This window comes from Rattus rattus, chromosome 9 (assembly GCF_011064425.1).
Source record: "Rattus rattus isolate New Zealand chromosome 9, Rrattus_CSIRO_v1, whole genome shotgun sequence".
Classification (NCBI taxonomy): domain Eukaryota; kingdom Metazoa; phylum Chordata; class Mammalia; order Rodentia; family Muridae; genus Rattus; species Rattus rattus.
Window position 1 is genome coordinate 34,113,554 of NC_046162.1, and position 16,057 is coordinate 34,129,610.

Genomic DNA, 16,057 nt, shown 5'->3' on the forward strand with positions numbered 1-16,057 from the left:
TGAAAAAAAAAATCCTGACCATCTCTCCTACCTTCCTGACATCCCCTCCCACCAGCCCCCAGCCCATTGATCCCGAAGTCCTATCTCCCCTCTTTGCCAAGCATCTACAGATTCTCACCTCTTCCTACTGCCACTGCTCGGACCTGCCGGGAACAGCTGCAGCACACCCCAATGTCTACCCTGGCCCCTCTTGCAGCCTTCTTCCATGTTGAATCCTTCAGTGACCCCTGGCTGCCCATAACATCAACTCCTCCATGCTCCACGACATGGAAACAGACCTTGCACTTGGCTGGCCTTCCCTCCCCTGCCCCCCTCTCATCTCAGGAGAAGCCCAGAGATTTGGAAGTGAGTTCCGTCTCTGCTTGTCTCCATTCTGCCCCTGCTTTTCTCTCCATGCCCCCAGACCCAGCTGAGCACCTTCCTGAGCAGGCCAGGATTGGCCCACCACATCCTCAGAGCTTCCTGGGCTTCCCCAGAGTCCTGCTCTATTCCTAAGTGTCTGTTGAAGAAAGCAGTCTGCTAAGCGGGGCTCTTCGAACTGGTCCTCAATACTGCAACCCTTTCTTACCCACAAGGTTCCCAGCTCACTGTTGGCCATGCAGGTGTACCCCTTATCCCGGTGCCGGCCAAGGGATGCCTGTATGCAGCCTCATCCTACAGAGTGGGGTCTGAGGTGTAGTGGGAACAGAGGGGTTACTGGGTTGGCAGAAACATGCATTTGTGGCAGGGACATTGCTTTGAGGAGCTGAGAGACCATCTTCCAGGATACCCTGCCCCTAACTGACCCTAGCCATCCTTTAGTGTCCATGAGACCACCAATGCTGACGTCCCTTGTATAAAATGACTACATTTACATACAACCTACACACATCCTCACAGATATATTACATCATCTCTAAGTGCCTTATACAGTGTAAATGATATACAAATCAGTTATGCTTAAAAATTAATGACAACGGCCTGTTCAATATAGGCACAATTTTTTCCAAGTACTCTGTGTGTGTGTGTGTGTGTGTGTGTGTGTGTGTGTGTGTGCATGAGTGTAGCTGTGAGATGTGTGGTATGCACATATATGTTCAGAAGCCAGAGATCTTCTGTGGCTAAGCCTCATCCAAGTCCCTACCACAGTTTCCGTATCAGCGATCCTCAACCAGTGTGTGGCAACCCCTTCGGGGGTCACCTACCAGTATCCTCCTGCATATCAGACATTTACATTATGATTCATAGCAGTAACAAAGTTACAATTGTGAGATACCAACCACCACTTGAGGAACTGTATTAAAGGGCTGTAGCACTAAGGAGGTTGAGAACCACGGCTCTATACTGTCCCTTCAAATCTCCTTGTGCACATCAAACCCCAGAGCTGGGCTGTGGTGACCCACCCCAGCTCTGCCCAACCATATATATTGCATGCCTTCACCCCAACCCTTCCCTACAGCCAAAATGCTTTCGCCTCTTTATCTCCCTCCTCTGGGGTAAAACCCAAAAACCTGCTCACTGGAAAGCAAGATCTAATTCAGATTTAGCTTTTCAGAACGTGACGGGAATGAACGCCAATCAGCCTCATGAACTGAACACATGAACCCATGCATGTGAGAACCCTCATTGCCTCCGACATGGCCACCCAGGCCCCTCCGAGGACAAAAGTCTATCATCTTTGTTCTGTGGCTGACCCTTGTTTACAGGGCCATTGTGGGCAATGCTGTGAAGCCTGGAGTTGTTGAGGTGGGGGTGGCCAGGGCTGTGCTAAGATGGGGAGGGAACCTTCCGTGCTGACAGTAGCTTTTCTGCTTGTGTTTTGCAGGCCCTCCGGTAAGTGTCTCGGATCATGCTGTGCTCCTGAAAGATAAGACATTTATTTGGTTCTCTCTATAAGTTCGACTCCTGTGAAAGTGACTTTTGGTTAGAAGAGAGTGAGCTTTAAAAAACAAAGAAAAAGGTCAGGGGTGTAGCTCAATTGCTAGAGTGCCTTGTCCGGGATGTGCAAGCCCTGGATTTGATCCCCAGGACCACATAAAACCCTGTGTAACGATGTACACCTAGAATCCCAGCATTTGGGAAGTGTGGGCAGGAAGATAATGGCCATCCTTGGCTGCATAGGGATTCTGAGGCTAGCCTGGGCTACAGAAGAACCTGTCTCAGAAATAAACAAGCGAAAAAGGATGCAACCCAGACAGAAGCTGAACTGGTTTTTAAACAGAAAAAGAAATCCCTGAACTTGCCTTGCCCACTAGAACCTTCTAGACCAGCTTTTTGGGAGCGAGCTCGCATGAATCCAGCGACTCCTCCCCAAATCCTTGCTTCAGCTTTGTGCACAAAAATGTAAATGCAAGCTCATCTCTCCGACTCCTTCTCTGCCTGCTGATTTTTTTTTTTTTTTTTTTTTTACTCTCCCATGCTTTGGCCAAAGGCCTGAGACAGTAGCTCCAAGTCAAAATTGGGCATGATCACTGGATCCCGGAGTTCTTTTTTCTTCTTAGCCAGCTTGTCTTGCTCCCAGCTGGGACTCCATGAGCCTGGCTGGCTGGCAGAGGTGTTGAGAGAGCACCAGAAGGAGAAATGTCACTGCATTTAAGAGGGTGTGAAGGGAAGCTCAGAGAGGCTCCTGCCTTGGCCAGACAGAGGCTGCTTTGATGGCGGTGACTCGGTGGCCCCGAGAATCCCCCCCTTGTAGAATCCCCCCTTCTTTGGGTTATGGATGTATCTGCCTTTGATTCCTCTTGGCAGATTTTCAGGGCCAGATAAATCCCTATGCATCCATTCAAGTAGCACATGGACAGTCAACTGGAGCCAAAATTAACCTTCCAAAGGAATTCTTTTCAGAAGAACCATTTTACCTCTGACTTCTACTTCCATGATTCACATGCCCCCACCACCCCTATCAGCATCCTTCAGACTCTGGCTTCTCTGTGCATGTAACATCAGTTTGAGCCAAAGAAAAGGCAGGCCAACAAAAATGTGTAGGGTTTTGGCCACAAGTGAACTTCCTGGTAGAGTGTTCCCGGAGGCTCCGTGGAGGTGGCTTGTCCAAACTTGTGGAAATACAAAACACAAAGACGAAGGCACGGTTTTGTACCTGGCTCAGTTGTTAAAATATTAAATGGGTTAAGTAGGCAGGAATTCTTAAGTTACCACTGCAAGGGGCTTGGAGGGGGAGGGGGTACCCATGTGTGGGACATAGGTGTCAGTAGCCTTAAGCAGGCCTAATCTGAACTGGAGACAGACAAACAGCCGGTAGCAGTGCATGTCCCCCATATCTCCAGCTTCCAGAACCTTCTCAGCTCCACCTGTTCCAGTAGAAACGTGGATGAGTTGAGCGCGTACTGCAGCTCCTGTGTGAAGGATTTTTTTGCCCCTGGTTTGGTCATAGAGGTTGGGACACCTCCTTCCAGCCCTATATGACTATGTTTCTCTGTCTTATGCCAGAATTGACATAGGGGTGACATATGTGGATGTAGTAGCTTGGTGGCTCTGATGAAGGCCCCATGGCTGCTGATAGGAGAAGGCAGTTGTCCGTCTGACCCACCCCCTGACCCAGCACACTACAGCCAGCAGTGTTGGTCCCCTGGAAATCGTGCAGAAAGCAGCAAGGGGGTGCGGCAGGGGGTGTGGCCAGACAGAGTTATAAGCATTGCCATATGGTTTTCTGCCCAAACTCTGATTGTTAATGGCTTATTAATTACCACAGGGGCAATCAGGACGAGATGGCTACCCGGTAATTTAACATTTATTGTTTTTGTTCTCTCTCTGCCTCCTCCTCTTAATCCGACATTCTCCTGAACCTTGACATTCTCCTCCAGAATCTTGACTGAACTGTCTCACTCCGCCTTCCTCCTCCTGTGCTCCTTGGTAGCTGGACTGTTTCTATGGAAGGATCAGTGTGCACTCTGGGTAGACTCCAGCCTCCCAGGCAAAGCAAAGAGGCTGTCACAAAGCAGCTCTCCTTCCAGCCTAGCGTATCTGCTGAGCCCTGGCCAGGCTGGGCCCTACCCTTCTGCAGGACACTACTGTACCACTACCCAGTGTCAGGGGCGCCCTATGATCTTACCACTCAGAATGAGGGAGCTGGCTAATTCCAGTTTGGCCTTTATGGTATGAGAACCAAAAAAAAAAAAAAGTTAGCTTGTATTTGGGGTTGATGGCCAAATGAGTGTCAGATCAAAGACAAGAAGTTGGGGTGACCCTGCTGCCCCCTGGGCCTTGCCAAGGTTAAGAGAGATGACAGTAGCTTCCAGAAGAACAATATTGCCCTACAATAATCAGGGACCAAGCAGCTGCCTCAGCAAAAAAAAAAAAGGACTGGGAGGAGCTTAGTGAATCCAATAGAGTTCAGGGTGTCTGTCAGATGCAGGGGTTTGTTCCGTGCCTTCAGATAGGAGGGAAATGGCGGCTGGTTCAGAGAGCTGTCTCAGTCAGAACTGGCCGGCAATGGTGATGTGGTCCTCAGTCCTGCAGGGCCTGCCTCCCTGGAGGCTGAGGAAAGCAGTCTAGCCTAGAGTATCAAGGAGACCTGGCTTGATTCCACATTACAGCTTCATAGCTTGGTGACCCCAGGGAAGGCACACACCCTCTCTGAGCCTTGATTTCCTCCTCTATGAATGAGATATGTTCCCATACCTCAAACAAAGTGTGGGAATTGAGGCTAAATGACACCCAAGAGGTGACAGTTCTGCATAAATTACAAATCGGGTCACCTATAGCTCTCCAGGACTTGATAGGACCTTTTGCGCACATTGATCTCGAGCTCAAAGCAACACTTTGAACTGTTAGGCCCCTTTGGAGTCTCCTGGGTAGGTGACACAGTTTCTTCAACAGGCAGTCTGACCTCTCAGACTAGAACAGTGGGGCTCTGCATGAAATGTGACTGAAATGTGACAGTTCACAGAGCAGATCCTACCTGACCCAGAACTCCTTCCTGATTAGGGAAGAGTCAAGCCCTCACTCCCCAACTCCTACACAGGGAGGGCATCAAGGGCCTTGGGCCTTTTGCTGGAATATATCCCCACTTGGTTATTACTAGCATGGGACGACTAGAATCCTTTTAGCAAAAATCTCTAAGTCCTAAGGGACTCAGAAGACACCCTGAGATATCTCTTTAGGGTACAGATTCTCTTCTGGGCATGGGTTGCCCCACTGTCAATTGAAAATACCATATGTATTTTTTTAAAAAGTACCTGTCCCAGCCAACTTCCCAAGCCATCCTGGCTAGGAACAGCATGCTGCAGAGCCTTGCTGTCCCCTCCCACCTCTCCCCACACCCCCTGTCTTAGGATTTTCCTGCTGCAAACAGACACCATGACCAAGGCAAGTCTTATAAATGACAACATTTAATTGGGGCTGGCTTACAGGTTCAGAGGTTCAGTCCATTATCATCAAAGCAGGAGCATGGCAGCATCCAGGCAGGCATGGTGCAGGAGGAGCTGAGAGTTCTACATCTTCATGTGATGGCTGCTAGGAGAAGACTGGCTTCCAGGCAGCTAGGATGAGGGTCTTAAAGCCCACACCCACAGTGACACACCCACTTCAACAAGGTCACATCTCCAAATAGTGCCACTCCCTGGGCCATGCATATACAAACCAACATACATACACACACACACACACACACACACACACACACCTCACACCTCACACCTCACACCTCTACTCTGTCAGGAACACAGAGCCACAGTTCCCTGCCACGGCTAGATGTATGTGAGAGTATCTTAACCCATAGATAGCACTTAAGCTACCTGGGAAGAACCAGATCCCAAACTCCAAGCCCAGTGCCCACCAATACTTTGCTCTTGTGCCACTGCAAAAAATCACGAAGCGAGCTTTCCAAAGTCGAGCCTCTCTGCATATGCTAGGTCCAAAGGGAGTGGGAAGTTTCTGCTGTTTTACAGTGAGCAGACACTGCCAGGAGCCCTTTCCACTGGTTGAGAGCAGCAGAGCCATTGGCTAGCAATGGAAATCATTTTATTCCTGCATAAGGGGCAGGGACTTGTTCTAAACAGCTGCCGGGTGGTCTGCAAAGGCCTCTTCTCTCTTTGTGCCTCTCATCCCTGCCTTCTTCCCAGGGCAAGGACAAGGGAGGAATGGCAGGAAACTAAGCTAGAGGTTAGGGTGCAGGTCTGAACCCATCTCTGCCCACTGGCTAGCTGAGACGCTGGAATAGGAAGCCCCAATCCCAAGTGTTCCTAAACCTTGGGGGCTCCTGCCTTTCCTCAGGAACTGGTGCTCAAGTGATAGGAGATGCACAAGGGGCCCATGACATGCTGGTCACAACAAACCAATGTTATCTGATGGAGCCATCAGGGATTGTGGGGATTAAACGTGGAACAGAGATAGATGTCCAGCTCCAACTTGGCCCACGAGGGGATCTGCGAATTCTGGGATGGAGGCAGGAGTAAGGATGTATGTGCCAGGACCTCCAGGGTCCCCATATCCTGACGCAGGTAATTTCTCTAAGAAGGAGATCAGTGAAGGCCCAGCATGCCAGCTGTCCCGCTTCCTGTTTGCAGGCCCAAAGCAACTGCCCTGAGTCCTTGAAACAGCTCCTCGGGTCACCGAGGCAAGCTGTGTCTAGTGAGGGGACAGCTGGTATATAGACCCGTTTCTATATTTCACTGCCTTGCCCTCTGAGGAGGGGTCCCTGCTGCCAGAGAGAGCGCCGTACCAGCCAGGGAAAGGCTAGACTGCACAGGATCTGAGTTAAACCCTAGTCCCTTGGCCTGTGGGAAACAGGAGTGCTTCGGGCAGGCCCTCAGCCCACTGTCGGTTACCAATGGCTCCCACGGAGTCAGCACAGCTTCCCAGTGCTGTGCACTATACTTATGTACTGGAATAGGCCGCCAGCGTATAAACTTATCCATGCCCCGTCCCAACATAAAGTTCATGCGTGCACACACGCCTGCACAGGTGCTCTCACCCTGAATAAACATGGCGAGGCCAGAGATGATTTCAGTTGTCTTCCCCTTCTAGTCCCATCCGGCCCACAACTACCACCACCACCAAAAAAAGAAAGAAAAAAAGAAAGAAAAAGAAAGAAAGAAAGAAAGAAACTTATTTTTTGAGGCAGAGTCTCTCACTGAAATGTGAGCTCACCATTTTGCCCGGATTGTCTGGCCAGGAAACTCCAGGGATCTGTTTGTCCCTTCCCCGACCCTCCAGGCCCCACTGTAAGTACATGTCACCATATCTGGCTTTTACTTGGATGTTGAAGACCCAAACTCAGGTCTCCATGTTTGCCCAGCAAGTACTTTACCTGCTGAGCCATCGTCAAAGCCCTCCAAGATAAACCTTCAGGATGAGAAGACAGCTCAGTTGGCAGACACTCACAAAGCATCCATACAGCTCTGGGTCCGATACCTCACGCCCTACAGACTCGGGGTGCTGGTGTCCACCATGACACCTACACTTGGGAAGCAGAAGCTGTAGGGTCAGGAGCTCAAAGTCATCTTCAGCTACGGGTGGATGTTGAGGTCAGCCTGGGCTGCGTGAAACCCCGTCTCAAAAACAAGTAAGTTTAAAGCGATGCTCGGCAGTCAGGAGCACTTGTTCTCCCCAGGGGCTCAGCTTTGGTTCCCAGCATGCACCTGGTGGCTCGCAGTCATGTAACTCCAGGTCCATTGGTGTCAGGCACCCGTACATACAAACACGCAAAACTCTCATATACTTAAAATAAATGTCAAAAAACAATTTAAATACATATTTTTTTTTTAGAATGGGAAAGAAAAGCCAGCAAGATGGCTCAGTGGGTAAAGGCATTTACCTTGCAAACCTGACTCCTGAAACTCCATGTAAAGGGTAGAATGAGAGAGCCAACACCACAAAACTGGAATACACACTTACTTCCCATATGTACACTGTGGTGTGTGCATGCCTACACACATACACATGTGGACAGGCGGACATGGATGGATGGATGGATGGATGGATGGATGGATGGATGGATGGATGGATGGGTGGGTGGATGGGTGGGTGGATGGATGGTGGATGTATGGGTGTGTGGATGGATGGATAGATTAGACAGACAGAGAGACAGACAGACAGACAGATGGACAGACAGACAGACAAATGAGGAAACCCTTCTAATCTGCTCATCGCACAGCCAAGCGTTTGGACAGAAACCCAGCATTGAGACAGATCAGTTTTCAGAACAGCTGTTTCGCTGCTGTGGCTTAGTCTTGGTGTTTGTGTTTGAGGGAATCTTAGAAGCTGTGTTTACTTTGTTGGCAAACTTTGGGACCAGAGGTGATTTTCTTTTTTCGAATTGAACCAGAATCTCGGCAGTTCCTAGCGAGACAGAAGCACAGGAAAGCTGGGCTGTGGTGGGGGTCCCCGGCCTGGGCTGTCTACGTTCACTCCATCTCTCCCTGCCCCCACACCCCCAGCTCAAACGAGGTCCATATGTGCAGCCTGTGGAAGCGGCTGAGGGACGGGGCAACAGGGGCCACCCACATCTGTGAGGCAGGTTATGGACTCAAGGGGGTCAGAGCTGACAGGGCTCCAGGGTCAGTGTCTCCATGCCCTTCCTGAACAGAGGCTGTCTGTCCTGTGTGCCCCCAAGGGCTTGTTAACAGGACCTTACCATTGCAATAAATGCATGGTCGTGTCTATTGTAAAACATTTGGAAAATAGAGAAAGGCCCCAAAAATAAAAGTGAAAAGGCAATCAACCTCCTACCATCCACAGACAATAAACCCACTATTTTCATGTTGCTGGTCTAGCATTTTTACATGAAACTTTTTTCACATACTTCCACTATTTAAAAAAATGCTATAGGGACAGTCTTCTCTCTCTCACTTGAAATATCATGAGACACTCTGGCATGGCTAGATGATAGGATGGAATGGCTACATAGTATCTGGTCCCGTATATCATTTTATTTAGCCGATCTCTAAGTTATGGTATTTATATAGACAACTTTTCGTCCTTACAATCAACATCCTGAGAGTAAGTAAAGGCTTATTTCTGTGATTATCTCCATACAATAAATGTCTATAAGTTGAATTTTTGCACCAAAGGGTTTGCACATGTTGAAGGCTTTTGATGTGCTTTGCCAAATTGCCCTCTGGGAGGCCACACTCATTTACATTCCCACCAACAGAGCACGAAACAGGCATGTTTCTCCAAACTCTGGCCAACTGTGGGAATTATCATACTCTTAATTTATTTCAATATGATAAAAGTTTTTAAATATATGTCTATATGTATGTGTCTTGTTTTAATTTAGGATGTATTTTCATCACAAGTTCTCTTTTTTGTTATTGTTTGTTTTGTATTTCAAGACAGGATTTCACTGTATAGCCCTGGCTGTCCTGAAACTCACTCTGTAGACCAAACTGGTCTCAAACTCACAGAGATCTTCCTGCCTCTACCTCCCAAATGCAGACATTAAAGGCCTGGCTACAAGTCTTAAGAGACCTGACTTAAAGTTTGTGTTTGCCTGGCACCTAGTGGTAAAATTTGGAATTGCAAGTGTAGAGTTTGAAAGTGAACCGGGCAGGGGCAGCCAAGAAACAAGCAGTCACCTTGCTATCAGCAGAGGGGGAGTTCTGAGCACTGAACTTTGTGAATCAACAATAGGGGGTGCAAAGAATCCCCAGGCATGGTATTCCAGAATCTTGGGGAACTAATCAGCTTGTATGTGTTAAAGAGCTTCGGCACCTCATAAATAGGCTTGATATCATGCCTTGTGCTACACACAGGGAAAGGTATATCAGACCCAGTCACAGCCTTAAACAGCTGAGGATGAGAGAGAGGTCATCTGGACACAATGGAGTCATCCTGAAAGTGTCTCGCACGTCCCGTTTTTCATAATATTGAAGATGTATATAGTTTCTAAGGTGACAATGACTTGTCTGTCACTTAGGGTTTAATCTCCACCTCCCACCCTTTACACAAAAACACCAGACTGTGCCTTCTCATCACTACAGACTTTTTTAGACTTTTCATTTTCTTCACCCTGGGCGTTGACCTTCCGTGGCTCTCTGGCTTCCTACCTGCCTCCTGAAGGCCACGAAAACAGTCCCTGAATATGAGGGAATGTACCAGGAAAAGAATAGGGGAGAGGGTGTCGGATGGGTGCCTAGATAGTTCTGTGATTTGGATCAAATATTCAAGAAGGACAGAATGACCTTTGAACTGAGACTTCAATGGCAGACATGTGAGGGGTGAGTACACTCCGCAGAGGAAAACAGAGGAGGGTACAGGTCATGGAGTTTAGAGAAAGCTTCGTATGTCAAGAGCTATCTGAGGCCAGGATGGATGGAAGGAGAAAGCAAGTGATAGAGAGAGAGCGGAAGGGGAAAGGTCTCTGCCAGGCTGGAGAGATGGCCCAGCAGTAATGGCTGCTCTTGCAAAGGATCCGGATTAAATTCCCAGTAGAAGACAGCTCACAACCCCCTCTAACTCCAGTGTCAGGGCATCTGACGCCATCATCTGGCCTCCATGGACTCAAAATATGGTGCACATAAACTCGTGAGACACACACATACACATAAGTAAAAAAATAAACCTTAGAGAGGAGGAGGAATGTGAGGGTTGTATCCAGGGGCTGCATGACATAGGACCTGTAGACTAGCAGTGGGGAGCAAAGATTCCCCGAGCCCCATGTTTCCTAAGCTGTCACAGTGCACCCTTGAAGCCATCCGTGTGCCCCTGAAGTGACATTGTCCTCTGGCCTCCACACATATGCATACATAGGTAGATATACACGTGAGTGAGAGGAAGGAGGAGAGGGCTTATGTAGCCCCCAGTCCTGGAGGCTCAAAGTCTAAGATCAAAGTTCAACTTCTCTTCCAGAGCACTCAGTGGCAAGCATGGGGCAAGCATGGGGCAAGCATGGGGCAAGCATGGAGGTCCGGCTCCCACCTCTAAGGATCCCACCAGGGCCCTTCTGTTCTTCGATCTTCACCATCTCTGCTATACCTTGCTCTGCTTAGAAATCAGCTCTGTGTGCACAGCACTTCCAAACACTGTGTTCTCTCAGATAGATCACCGGGCTTCTGCACCACTCATGTTCCCCATGCACACTGAGGAGGTAGTGCCTTCCTCTTCCACGCCCGCTGTTTAAGGGACAGGCACCCCGTGTCGAGCAGGCACGGGCAGTATGCACGAAGGGAGAGACCAGGCCACACGGTGCGGCCCCGTGTGTCAGAGACAGTGATTGTGAGCAATGGGCTGGAAAGGAGAGACATTCTGAGTGTAATCCAACCCAGCCAGCCCGTGAGCCCATCTTCCGGATGAGGCTGGAGCTCTGTAAGTCCCTGCATAATTCTGGGCAGGTCTGAATGGGTTTGACTGCCTCTGAGACAAAACTCTGAAACGTCTCCAGTCAGAAGCTTGTGACATCAACAGGAGGCCACAAGTGGGAAATCCCGCACCCAATCTGTGACAGTCACAGCACAGGGGTAGGGGCCAGGGAGGTGGCTCAGTGGTCGAAGTGCTTGTCTCAAGAGCTTGAGAAGCAGAGTGCAGATCCCCAGAAGTCACAGAAATGCCACTGAGCGTGGTAGGCCAGCTGCTATCCCAGCTTCAGAAGGTAGACAGGATCGCCAGGGCAGGCTGGCTATCCAGACCAGCCACATTGTTGGGTTCCGGGGTTCCCTTAAGAGACTGCCTCGATGAATGAAGGGGAAGAATGATCTAGAAAGATTGCTTCCCAACATCAACCTTGGGCCTACACACACACACACACACACACAGAGAGAGAGAGAGAGAGAGAGAGAGAGAGAGAGAGAGAGAGAGAGTACTTAACACCATGACACATAGCTCTAATCCAAATGCTTGGGACACTAAAGCAGGAAGATCACAAATTTGAGGGCAGCCTGGGCTACATAAAGAATTCCAGGCCAGCTTAGACTATGAGACTCTGTCTCAAAACCCCAAAAATTGGGTTGGGGATTTAGCTCAGTGGTAAAGCGCTTGCCTAGCAAGCGCAAGGCCCTGAGTTCGGTCCTCAGCTCCGAAAAAAAAAAATTGTAAGTATAAAATAAGATTACCTTTGGGCTCTATGTATAAAGTATATATGAGCCCTGTGTGAATTTCAGTTAGAATCCTGTCCCATCTTAGCTATCTGATCGTGTGTGTGCAAATGCTCCAAGTAGCCCAGGCTGGCCTTGAATTTCCTGCATAGCCAAAATGATCTTGAATCCCTGGTCTTTCTACACTAGGATTACGGACATTTGCCACTGAGGCTGCCAGTGTGTGTGTGTGTGTGTGTGTGTGTGTGTGGCAGTACTAGATATTGAAAATAGATTTTAATTGCACAGTAGGCGGTCTTCCACCGAGCTCTACCTCCAGCCTCCGGAAGCACTCCTGATGACCAGCACTTTAAATAATGTTTCTCTCCCACCACATATTTTTAAAGTCTCCTGGCTTCGGGCAGAGGCAGAAGGAAAGGGGAGTCTCACCAGAAGTCTACAGTAGTTTATTGACAAAGATAGACTTGAAAACTGAGATAGCTGCTGGGGAACGAGGCTCAGCCTGGGTACACGCCCTCTGTTAGGACCTGGGGCCTGCTCTACGGCTCAGCAGCTAAAGGTGTTTGCCACAAAGCCTGACCACTGAGTTCAGTCTCCTGGACCCCTATGGTGGAAGGAGAAAACTGACTCCTGGGAGTTGTCCCCTGATCTTCAAGTAATTACCACGGCACTCTCTCCCACACAACACACAATAAATAAACACAATAAAACGTTTTAATGAGGAGTCAGAGCTTCCCGGGGCACGAGGCAGGCCCCACTGGAATCAGAAACCTTCACTCAGGCATCTCCCAGGACTGAACACCACCCACGGGCCCTGTCTGGTTAAACTCACTGTACCCAGGGAGGCAGGACCTGCAAAGCCTCCAACATCAGTCATGGGGAATCGACAGCTGAGGTCCCAAAGGACAGAGTAAGCTCGGGGCTGAAATGTGGTCTTCGAGACAAGGCCCCAGCCTGGGACCAATTTCCAAGTGAATAACTCAATTGGACTGTTTGGAATTAATCAGGCGAACAAAAAAAAAATAAAATAAAACCATGAACACCACACACTCATATGCTTCCTTACACTCTTCCAGTTCAAAAACAGCTTTGATTGTAAAAATGTAATTAGTTAAATGATTCATCTGTAATACCCCCCAAATTCATGTGCTTTCTTAAAGTCTAACATCCCCTGGCTCATTCCCATCTGACCCCTGCAGGGCGACTCCCAGCCCCCAAGATGCTGGGCAGAGGGAGGAGGGGTGAACGCCCACTTCCTGAGTCCCCCATAATAGTCCCCAGATTGGAACCTCAAAGACAGAGCCAGCTGGGCTTGCAGAAGAGAGGGCCTCCATACGGGCTTCCTCCCCAGCCTTCTCCCCCGAGATGGAACAAAACAGGTACTTCTGGAGTCCTGCCATTGTCCGGGTCTGGATCTTCCTTCCTCAGTTTCCCATAATGTCCCATGTGAGGCAGCCAAGGAAAGGGAGATGACCACAGGCATGGGGGGGTACGGGGGCAGGGGCTTTAGATCCTTTACTCAGGTTCCAGAGCTGCACACCCACTCTCACTTCTGCATCTCGGGCACAGGGGTCTCCTTCCCATAGATCACTCTAGAAGAGGAAAACAGTACCACGAGAGGCCAGCAGAAGAGGGTAGGCCATGTGCTTGCTGGTTGCCAGTAACCAATCTTAGAGCGGTACCTGCAGACTGGCCACTGGCCGGCACCTCTCATTTCCCCACACACAGCCTACTGCATGGAGGAGCTGTTCACAGTCATGACCTGGACCATGAACCCTGAAAAGACTGGAGAGAAGACAGTATTGGGGTAGAAAACTGTTCCTGCAGCCCCCATGACTAGACAAAGAATGAGTTTTGGTTCCCCATAGACTGTGAGACCTCAGGCATATGTCACCCCTCAGAGATAGTCTGTTCCTTGCATTCCCGGTAGCAACTAGGAGATCCAAGTGGATGACTCCTGGGAACTCCAGGGCTGGACACTCACACCCGGTTCAATGAATGACAGTTCCTGTCGCTATATAATCACTCAGTCCAGCAGGGGGAGCCCTTGAGGCTATAGCAAGCTTGGCTTGGGTGAGCATCCGAAGTACAGAGCCTCTCGGGCTGTGACACTGGGGCAGGAGCTGGCTTTGACTAGTAGACAACAGATCAAGGGCGCCCCCTAGTGCTGATAGCGCAGACACCGGTGCTGGTTGGGAAATTGGACCTTCATGGAATCACTGTCATGTGTAAACATTGTTCAACAAATGTTTATTCTCAGCTCACGGCAGTTTGGCATTCCACATGTAGTAGCAAGAAATAAATCCAGGGGTCCTAACCTCCTAGAAGCCTCTGACTAATCCACAGAAAGATCCATGAGTCACCTGAACTCCAGCCTCACTGTAGGCTGTGGTCAGCGTCAAGAGGGCTTAGTAGCTGTGAGCATCTGTAAACCCACATCAGACAGGGATCAGGGCTGCTACCTCAGGAAAGTATGACATAAGGACAAAAAATGAAGTAGGGGGCTGGGAATGTAGCTCACTTTGTAGCCTGTTTGCCTAATAGACACAAGGCCTTGGGTTCAATGGCGATCCTTCCTAAATCACACACACACACACACACACACACACACACACACACACACACACACACACACAAAACAGGCATGAAAGCCAGGCAGTGGTGGCACATGCCTTTAATCCCAATACTTGGGAGACAGATCTCTGAGTTCAAGGCCAACCTGGTCTACAAAGCAAGTTCCAGGACACTTAGGGTTACACAGAGAAATCATGTCTCAGAAAAAGAGAAAAAATAAACAATCAAACAAACAAAAAAACAGGCACGATGGTACTCACCTGAGCTATATGAAACCCTTCCTCAAAACGCCTTTAACTAGCGGTAACTAGCAAACACCTTTCATGTCATCGGTAAACAGGCAGATCTCTGAGTCTGAAGCCAGCCTGGTCTACAGAGTGAGTCTTAGACCAGCCAGGACTGAGACCCTGTCTCAAAGAAAAAGGAAAACCAAAACAAAGCAAAAGCCAGATGGGTGCTGACAAAAGGGAGATGCAGGAGCCCCGAGCCCCACCCCACCCCCAGACAGAGCCAGGCTGATAAGGAGCAATTGGTTGAGGCAGCTAGCCTCACTAAGGAGTCAACTGCTTCCGTCCTCTGATGTCCAAGTCCCAGGAGAGCCGTCCTGCCCATTCCACTTCCCTATCCCAAAGGACATGGGCATCCAAGGAAAACTGGGCAGCTTGTTCTTGAGTCTAAGGGCAGGGGCATAGCCAGCATGCCATCCCATCCCTGTCTGTTCAGGGATGGAAGATAGAGGAGGTCTGGGAGGAAGGTGAGCTGTGCTCAGGGGAACGGAAGGACCAGAGAGACAGTTCAGCTCCTGAAACCTGAGCTCACAAGCTCACTGGCACCCCATAAGCATCACCTAGTAAAGAAAATAATATAATAATATATATAAATTACATATCATAACACCATAACAGTTATATTTGCATATGATTAATATATTGATTTATATATTTATTTTTAATTTATAATTTAATTAAATTTAATTCACTTATATATCTATTTTTATTAATTATACATAATTAGTATACATAAGAATATAATATAAGGGCTGGAGAGATAGCTCGGCGGTTAAGAGCACTGACTGCTCTTCCAGAGATCCTGAGTTCAAATCTCAGCAACCACGTGTTGGCTCTCAACCATCTGTAATGGGATCTCATGCCCTCTTCTGGTGTGTCTGAAGACAGCGACAGTGTACTTATATATAAGATAGAAAAAAAAGAAAGAAAGGAAGGAAGGAAGGAAGGAAGGAAGGAAGGAAGGAAGGAAGGAAGAAAAAATGGCAGCAGGAAAGTGTACAGAATTGGGGCTTGGGCTAGGTGGACTGGGTGTGTCTAAATGAAGTCTTGCACATCAGTCCATGCAGGGCAATCCTCACAGCAGATTCAAGAAAAGCTGAGAATCCAAATTCACTATGTACTTTAGATCTGTACAGCGTCCAACCTTTTTGCTGGTGGCGTTACTTTTCCTGCCTATGTTGTCTACAGAAATCAAGGACGGTTCGTGCTGCAGCTCAGGGTTGAAGA

General features: G+C 48.9%; 1 protein-coding gene across 1 annotated transcript in view; it reads left to right on the forward strand.

Moving 5' to 3' along the window:
* The window catches only part of Col23a1 (collagen type XXIII alpha 1 chain), a 290,415-nt gene that overhangs the window by 233,080 nt on the left and 41,278 nt on the right, over positions 1-16,057 (forward strand). The window contains 2 exon segments of the mRNA XM_032914417.1: positions 1,805-1,812; positions 3,689-3,715. Coding sequence (XP_032770308.1) covers positions 1,805-1,812; positions 3,689-3,715 — 35 coding nt within the window.